Below are 9,465 nucleotides of genomic sequence, written 5' to 3'. Positions count from 1 at the left end.
TGTTCTTCTACGGTTTTGGAGTAGACCAGAATATCATCAATGTAGATAATGACGAATTTGTCAAGATACTCCATAAACACTGAGTTCATGAGCCGCATAAAAGTGGCTGGAGCATTTGTGAGGCCAAAGGACATGACGGTGTACTCGTAAAGACCATAACGAGTCATGAACGCCGTTTTTGGAATGTCCTCCGTTCGGATTTTGATTTGATGGTAGCCTGATCTCAAATCCATCTTGGAAAAGACTGTGGCACCACTCAATTGATCAAAAAGATCATTGATTCGAGGTAGAGGATACTTGTTCTTGATGGTTCTTTGCGTTGAGCGGCCGGTAATCAACAACCAGACGCGGAACATTGGTATCCCTCTTCTTGACAAAGAGTGCAGGACATCCCCAAGAAGAAGTACTAGGTTGGATGTATCTTTTCCCTTCTAACTCTTCCAACTGCTTCTTCAGTTCAACCAACTCTTCTCGAGGCATACGATAAGGACGTCGAGAAACAGGAGCAGTTCCAGGAACCAGCTCGATGACAAACTCCACACTTCTATCAGGTGGCATGCCAGGTAATTCTTCCGGAAAGACATCAGGGAAGTCACAAACCACCGGAACATCAGAAATTTCAAGTGGAGGTAAGACATCAAGGGCATACAACTCAAAGCATCGTGAATATGTACCTGCTGATGGAGATGTTGCTGCCGAAGACCAATACAGAATGGAGCTTCCGGAAAGATCGGTCAGAGTAAGAGACCTGGCTGCACAATCAAGGACAGCCTGATATTTAGCTAGCCAATCCATGCCCAAAATGATATCAATGTCGGTTGACTTGAGGGCAATGAGGGGAATTGGAAAAAGAAGATATCCAATCTCGATTTTATTCCCATGACTAACCATATTGGTTCGCCAAGTGGAACCCGGGGACTGAACCATTAGAGTAGTAGGCAACTTCACAAAGGTTATCCCATGCAATTGAGCAAACTCTTGGGATATGAATGAATGTGATGCTCCAGAATCAAACAGAACTGTAGCTATAATGGAGTTGATTCGAAGCGTACCCATTATGACGCTTGGATCTGCTTCAGCTTCTTGGCGATGACATGGGTCGAACGACCATGACCAGCAATCGGAGGTTTAGTAAACTTCTTTGGTGGTGGAGCACCACGAACAGAAGTATTGTGGGGCACTCCTTCATGTAGTGACCAGGTTGACCACAAGTGAAGCACGCACCATCGCACTGGAGTACCCATAGCGGGACGATAGTTTGTTCCACCAGAATTGTTTGGAGCTTGTGGGCGAGGAGTATAACCAGAAGACTTTGGTGCATTAGGAGCACGAGGCACAGCACTGTATGGAATGAAAACACGACGGCGTTGATTGCCTGATCCAGAAGACTGAGAAGTATCTCGAGGACGCTTGCGAGTTTCCTCATACTCCACCTTTCCTCTTTCTGCCTTCATAGCCTTGTTGACAAGATCTTGGCAGGTTGGGAAGTCCAGGAGATGAAGATCTCGACGAAGATCAGGATCCAGTCCTTTGCGGAACAAGGCTTGCTTCTTGGCATCAGTGGAAGTTTCTTCAGGAGCATAGCAGGCAAGACGATAGAAATTACCTTGGTAATCACAGATAGAACCACTGCCCTGCGTCAGCTTCAGAAACTCTTCTCTTTTCTCGTCCATCAGACCCTCTGGGATATGATATGCACGAAAAGCAGCTTTGAACTCTGGCCAAGTTACAACATGACCAGTAGGCTGCATCAACAGGAAGTTTTCCCACCACGAACCAGCAGCTCCTTCAAGATGGTAGGTGGCAAAGTTCACCCAATCTGCTTGAGCAGCGTGGGCAACCTCAAGCTTGCGCTCGATGGTGCGGAGCCAGTAGTCAGCATCAAGTGGCTCAGTGGAATAACTGAACACTGGTGGGGTGAGGCGGATGAAGCTTCGAATCCCCACTTGTTCCTCATGACGCTGAGCTGTGTTACGCTCAATCCTTTCAAGGATCCTAATGTTGTCTGCGCGATTGGCTTCATACATGGCCATAAGTTGGACCATAGAAGGAGGAGGAGGAAGGTTAGGATTCTCCTCGTGGCCATCTCCACGACCATTGCCACGGCCATGACCACGACCACGGCCAGCACCACTTCTAGTACCGCCTGACATCCTGAGGAGAAGACAAAAACCATGAGACACGGATTCACCGGAAAGATTCAACGGAAGGATAGCATATACCGAATGCAATGAGCATGCTGAGAAGACAAGACATGTGATATGAAGATATATCATCGTATCGATCATAGTAGTTAACCAAGCATACAAAATGTACACACTACTAACCGACTCACAAACCATGAAGATGGAATGCAAAGATGACATACAATCACCATGTCACATAAAGGCAAACAATTGGATGCTAAGCACCCGAAGCAAAAATAAAGGAACAATGCTTCAGATTAACTGAGGCATTCTGGAAACTCGGAGACAAGCAACCAGATACGGAGTACTGGAGAAAAATAACCCAAACCCGTGTATCCTAGATATTGAATTGATAGGAAAGAAGAGAAACCTTTTTCCAATCAAAACCCAGATAAGATGACTCAGCATAGAGTGACACCAGGTAAGGAGTAAAAAGAATCCTATTCAGAGTTTTGCAAGTAAACTTTAGCTTTCAAATAGTTTTCGCAACCACTAGACTCAACATCGACCAGTGAACAAGGGTTTCCTACAGCAGTCTGCTCGATACCAAAACCGTGGCACCCGGGATCAGGGTTAGACAAATACCAGATCTTCGTCTGACATAAGCCTAACCTTGAGCTCGAGAGACTACAGTGAGAGAATCGGTAACACAACAGTGACTCTACGACTCAAAAGAATATATTACAACTCTTAGCAGAGTAAGATCCAAATTATTACACGCAGAGGTCACTGACCCAACATTCAACAAGCAACGGAAGCAAATTATGTTATTCTAAATAACAAGATAGCAAAGGGCTTAAGAAGCCATAACATAAAGCGACGTCCCAGCCCATAAGTCGCAGGCTGCTGCCTGGGAACTCCAAACTAACCGTCGATGTTAACGTAGAAACCACCTTCGGCTGTAGCGACTTCATCTGAAACAAAAGCATGCAAAGCTGAGTACAGGGACTCAGCAAGACTTAGTACAACCTTTTAGCAAAGCGGGTATGCAGGCTTTCTGGTAGATCTTCTTTTGCGTAAAGCTAGTTTTTCTTTGTAAGATAAGAGAGAAGAGAAGCTCGACTACTCAGAACCTTTGAAAGGGGATAAGAGAGCGACATCTCTATCTCTATTGATCATCATCTTGTATCCACCAATCTTCATCATCTCGAACCACTATCCTCGGATCACCCCCTCAACACCCGAAGAAGGTGTTCGTAAACACACATTGTTTGCCAAGTTTTACGATCAGGTTAAAGTTGTCTATGATCACAGAATCCATTCCCAAGTCGTCCATAACCGTGGACACGGCTTTTCGAAAAGATTTATAACCCTGCAGGGGTGCACAACTTTACCCACACGTGCCAACCGACTCTTAATACCAATATATTAGCTCTCTTCCGTGGAAAGCCGGCAGAGGGTGGTCGACCACGACCTTTACCTTGCTGTCGCCGAGACCATGAGTCACGCGCTAAGGATTATTCCGCCGTAACGGGTCGAGTCCCGAAGTCGGTCCTTAACGATGTGTACCGAGGTGGGTTTCCCCAGAGGCCGCAACCCCCAGCCACCACGACCACGCTTACCTGCCTGTTCTGTACCTTTAACCCCCAAGCAAAATGCAATGCATATGACCAGGTAACGCGCAAACTATGTGACTCATGGAATCTACTAGGCAAGTTAGTGAGTCGAGAGGGTACCATAATAGGGCCTCGTGTGGTTGTACGCTCGGTCTTGGTTCAAGAGGCGAGAACTCGGTTCCTAGGATCGGCAGAAACGAAACAACCCACCACATCCCAATGTGGCCTCTCGTCTGAGCCTTTAACCATGTTTATCATCATCATCTCTATACTTACCACGTCAACCTGTCATGCTAGATTCATTTCATTGTAAGGCTCCAGTCCGAAGACCGGAGTAGTAGCGTAACAAACTAAGCATGGCTAAGCATAAGAGATAAAGGCTCTCGCGACGCACACATGCCAAACCTAGTTATGCTAGGAGCAGTGGATCAGGGTATCGAGGCTACAAAGGTCGGACATGCAACAGATAGGGTAACTCTATCTATCGATAAAAGACAGTTGAATCGTATGCGATATGTAGGAACCACAGATAAAAGCATTTCGAAATCATAGATGAACCAGGTTAGGGCTTGCCTTGTCCCTCAGCGGATGAGTACTGTTCTTCGGTGGCTTTGACGTCGGACTCCGGCTCAGATCCTATTCGCGAAGAACCAAACACCGGAAAGGGGAAATAAACAATCACGACATGGCATAATGCAATGCGCATACAGGATGAATGATATGTCATGTTATTAGAATTGAGTAACCCTAGATGCATCGTCAATTTAATGGGATTCCGGCATCGGACCCCGACATATGAGAGGGGTGTATTAGGGTTTTCTACTAAGCTCCACCTTTAATGGGTTCAAACATGTATGAGACATGTATAAACGAATAGGAAATGTTTTTCTGATCAATTTGATATATAATTTTGCATTTTTCCGAATTAATATGAATTATTTAACAATTACTGAAAATAACCAGAAAATAGAAAAAGAAATTATGACCTCACGCTGACGTCAGCATGACGTCAGCGCGGCCATGAGCTCCCTGGGAGCTCTGGTCGAGCTCCAATCGGCCGATTTAGGCCGCGATAGAGCCACGCGCGAGGGGGAAATGAGGCAGGGCGATGCGGGCAACCATTTGGCGGGGGCGCCGCCCGCCAATGGTCGCCGGAGCCGACCGGCGGCGAGCTTGCGCGGAGGACGGGGTCGGGCGCACGTCGAGGCGGGGCTACGGAGGGGGAGAGAGGGCGCGGCGGGGTGCAGGAGCACCAGAAGCTCACCCTGGTTCCCGTGGAGGCGACGGCTAGCCGGGAGGTGGCCAGAAATGGCGGCGATAGGAGGTGGCCGGCGAGCTCGGGCTCCGTCCAATTGGGGCGATTGGGGGCTCCTCCGCGGGCGCCGTTTGGTGGAGGAGAACGAGGGCGTCGCGGCGGAGCTTGTGGTGGCTTTGGCTGGGCGCGGGGAGCCCTGAGCGGCGGCGACGGCGAGGTTGGCCGGGGGCTAGGGTTTTCCCATGTCTGAGAGAGAAAGAGAGAGGAAGGAGGGCGCCAGGGAGAGGATAGGGATGAGGGGGAAACGTCGGGGGAGTGAGGCGCAGGACGTCTCCTCGTCCAGGCGGCGTCGAGCAGGACGTGGCGCCGGAGCGGGCAGGGCAGGGCACGCAGGTGCCTGCCTGTCGAATGGAGGAAGAAGACAAGGGGGGAATTCCCAAAACCCCCCTGCATTTTAGTAAATTTGCTAGAAATTTTATACAGGGAAGAATTAGGGGAAAAAATTAGGGTATTTTGAGCCAGATTTGGAGGGGCTTTTGCTCAAAATTTAATTTGACCAAAACTACAACATTTTGCAACATTGTTTGAACACAATTTTAGTGCAAATTTTCTCAAATTGAATGCAAATGCATGCATGCACATGACAACTTAGCAACATTATTTGATTAACAAAGTTGGTCTGTTACACTTACCAATTTGGTGACTCCTCTGGCTTGTGTGTGCTGTTGAGCATGCACAAGGCATGGTGAGCTGCTAGGCTGTGTGTGTGTGCAAATGCTTGGTATCTGGCTTGGTTCTTGGCTGAGAATGGATCAGCTCGGCAGCTTTGGTCATATCCTCTCCCATTCTATTTGATTTTTAACCTGCCAAGTGGCTATGCCACTTGGCATAACTTCTTTTTGTTGAATTTGTGTGCAGGGTTCAAGGTGATGATCCAATGATCATGAAGATCATCAAGCACAAGACTAAATGAAGTTTAGCTTGTAGTTTTAGGATAGATCATTGAATTGTAATTTCCTTTTCTTTTCTTTTTCTATTATTGTCCAATTCTTGTAATATGTTGTAATATTCCTTTATTTCATTTGTGAATAATGTAATTGACATTGTATTTTGTGTGATTATCAATAAAGCTCAAGGTTTTCTCTAATGAGCTTTATTTATTATTTGTATTTTACAACATGGTTTATTATTTATAATTACTTATTGAATTTCCTCACAATTGAATTATGAGATATTTATTTAATGTTTGAATTTGAAATTCAAATTCTACTTAGGTTTGAATTTCAATCATGCAACTTAAATTGTGATGCAAACTCTCCCCTCTCTTCTCAAAACCCTAGTTTAGTTGAATAAGGATCAAGTTTGTCGCACTCTCGAAACCCTAACCCTGTAAGATGTCGAGAGAGAAACTTGTCCCCCTTCGATGCAGTTTTTGTTTAAAAGCGCGAAATTTCCCCAGAATTTACAATGCAATGCACACCCCTTTCTAAAATCTACCCCTCGATCGTCTCTAAACCTGGGACAGTACAATTCGTGAGTCCAAAGGACATCACTAGAAATTCATACAGACCATACCGAGTGAAAAAGGCTGTCTGGTCACTTCATTCAGGGCACGGTAATCCACGCACATTCGCATGGTACCATCTTTCTTCTTAACAAACAACACCGGTGCTCCCCAAGGTGAGGTGCTCGGTCTAACATATCCCTTCTCTAAAAGCTCCTCGATTTGCTTCTTCATTTCAGCTAGTTCATTTGCCGGCATCCTATATGGTCTCTTGGCAATAGGAGCAGTGCCCGGGACTAACTCGATGGCAAACTCTATCTCACGGTCTGGTGGCAGACCGGGTAATTCATCCGGGAAAACATCTGGGTATTCCTTAACCACTCTAACATCCGAGACAACCATCTCCTTCAAGCTGTTCAGAATACTGTCCACTGCTGTATGAGGTGCTGACTTGGGTTTGTAATCCACCACAGTTCCATTCTTACTAGTCAGCGATACCGCTCCAAGGCCACAGTCTATCATAGCTTTGTGTTTTACTAACCAGTTCATGCCCAGAATAACATCTAACCCTTTAGAGTCTAACACTATGAGGTCTGCTAGAAACTCTACTCTTTCGATCGTTATGATCACCTTGGGACATTTTAAACCCGTAGTAAGAATTCCCCCAGGTGATTGTACTGCCATCTCCCGACTCATACACTCGGTTTTCAAAAGGTGTTTTTCAACAAATTGCTTGGAAATGAACGAATGGGAAGCTCCAGAATCGAAAAGTACGGAACCATAACATGAGTTGATTGGAAACATACCAAGGACAACATCTGAAGCTTCATGTGCTTGTTCTGCCGTGACATGGTTGACTTGGCCACGTCCTTGCTGTCCTGAGGCATGAGGTGCGCCTCCTGGGGTAGGCAGTATGCCTATTCCACGTCCCGCTGCTGGCGTCTTGGCGGCAGACCCTAAGTTGAACTTCACTGGCGTCGCCCCGGTGTTCTTCTTGCCCGGGCATGCAGCAACAAAGTGACCCTCTTCGCCACAGCTGTAGCATGTCCTCCCAGCAGTGTTGGCATGGTTTCCTCCGACTTCAGCTCTCGGAGTACGATAGGCACCATAAGAAGCATTGTGATTAGGCTTCATCGGCTTTGCACCTGATCCACGGTATCCTGGGTTGTTATTGTTCTTCTGGCGTGAGCTCCCTGCCCCATACTGACTCTGTGGTGTCTTGCGCTTGCGGTGTTCATCAAGTTCGTTCTTTGAATTCTCCTGAAGAATAGCCTTGTTGACCAAACTCTGGAAGTTGGCAAAATGATGAGACACCAACCTATCTTTCAGACCTAGGTTCAGGCCCCTCAGAAACTTAGAAATCTTATCCGCCTCAGTGGGAATATCCGCCCTTCCATAGCGAGATAACTGGGTGAAACGGTCCCAGTACTCAGAGACTGTCATCTTCCACTGAACCAGAGCTCGAAATTCATCCCTCTTCAGCTCCATAAGACCAGCTGGAATGTGTGCAGTGCGAAATGATTCAGCAAACTCATTCCACGTGATCCCCTCGGCATCATCATGCGCCTCACAATAGTTCTCCCACCAATCCGCGGCCACACCCTGGAGTTGGTGCGCAGCATACTTCACACGGTCTTGAGCGTTAACACTCACCAGGTTGAGTTTCCGGCGAATATCCTTCAGCCAATCATCTGCCTCAATAGGGTCCGCTGATCCCGCAAAGGTGGGTGGCTTCGTCCTCATGAACTCTGCGAGCTTGGACTGCGGTGGAGGAGGATTCTGATTCTGGTTTTGATTTTGGTTCTGATTCTGATTCTGGTTCGCCAGAGTGGCGGCCATCTGCTGCAGTAGCTGTGTCTGCATCAGCATCACTTGTGCAATGTTAACCGGTGGCGGCGGTGGCGGCTGCTCTGGTCCCTCATTCTCGGTGTCAGTGTCCGTGTCGTGAACTTCACCCTCGACGAAATTCTCCTGAAACGCTGGCGCGTGACCACGTCCGCGTCCGCGTCCTCCGCGACCACGACCCCGATTTGCATTCATCCTGTGTCGTTGTTCCAAGTTAGGATAGATAAGAGGGAAAAAGAAACTAACCCATAACCAAATCTATAACCAAACATGGAATATCGAAATAAACTTCAATCAAATTACTTTGTAAAATATGGTTTAGTATGACTACATAAAATAACCAAACAGATGTAGTCAATACTCAAGCAAAATCCCCTAACATACGTAGTACATATCTAAAAGGATTCTATTAACTCATCCTATATGGTTCGTCTTCTCTCAACTGGGTATTGAAGTATGGAGTACTTGATATATGACTCTTGAATCCATGTGTTCTTGAGACGACTTTCGCCTAGATAGGATATTGTATACTAAAGAAGTGGTTAGGGAAGAAAATTTAAGAACAAATGGTGAACAAGGTAAGACAAGGAATAGCAATAGTCAAGAATTAGAATACGGAAAAGGACTTTCATAATTAAATAATTTTTTTTCAAATTGTTATAAAGGTTTTTCCATTCTAACTAAGGCCACGTGACTAGGTCGACGTCGGCTCTGATACCACTTCTGTGAGAACCGGAACTTAACATTCCGACCCCCCTGTGTTACTCGTCAATCCCAGGATTAACTTGACGACACAGCGAAATAAATATCATTGCAGAACATGCAAAAAGTAATTATTACAAAGTTTGAGCCACAAAGTGAAATGTCTTGTGACATTTATTACAACCAGAAAGCACAGCGGATAATAAAATGCAAAGTAACTCCATCTCAGCCACAGGCAGTCGATGTAGTCCACGAGGCCTCACTCCTCAGCGTCGTCGTAGTCGCCATAATCTTCACCATCTTCATAGTACTCTGAATATCAACAAAAGTTTTGCCATGAGTACATTTCGTACTTAACATACCCTCTCGTGCAAACCTACTAAATCTACATGAGGCTTCAAAGAAAGGCTATATGGT

The 9,465-nt window shown here is 46.3% G+C and overlaps 1 protein-coding gene across 1 annotated transcript; it reads right to left on the bottom strand.

The window, feature by feature from the left end:
• Window positions 1-6,549: 6,549 nt before the first annotated feature.
• On the bottom strand, window positions 6,550-8,541 carry LOC127316014 (uncharacterized). The gene has a single exon (XM_051346439.1). It carries the CDS (start codon window positions 8,539-8,541, stop codon window positions 6,550-6,552), a length of 1,992 nt encoding a protein of 663 aa, XP_051202399.1.
• Between the last annotated feature and the right edge of the window lie 924 nt (window positions 8,542-9,465).

Source organism: Lolium perenne, chromosome 7 (genome assembly GCF_019359855.2).
Source record: "Lolium perenne isolate Kyuss_39 chromosome 7, Kyuss_2.0, whole genome shotgun sequence".
Lineage (NCBI taxonomy): Eukaryota > Viridiplantae > Streptophyta > Magnoliopsida > Poales > Poaceae > Lolium > Lolium perenne.
This window is presented reverse-complemented; position numbering and strand designations above follow the sequence as displayed.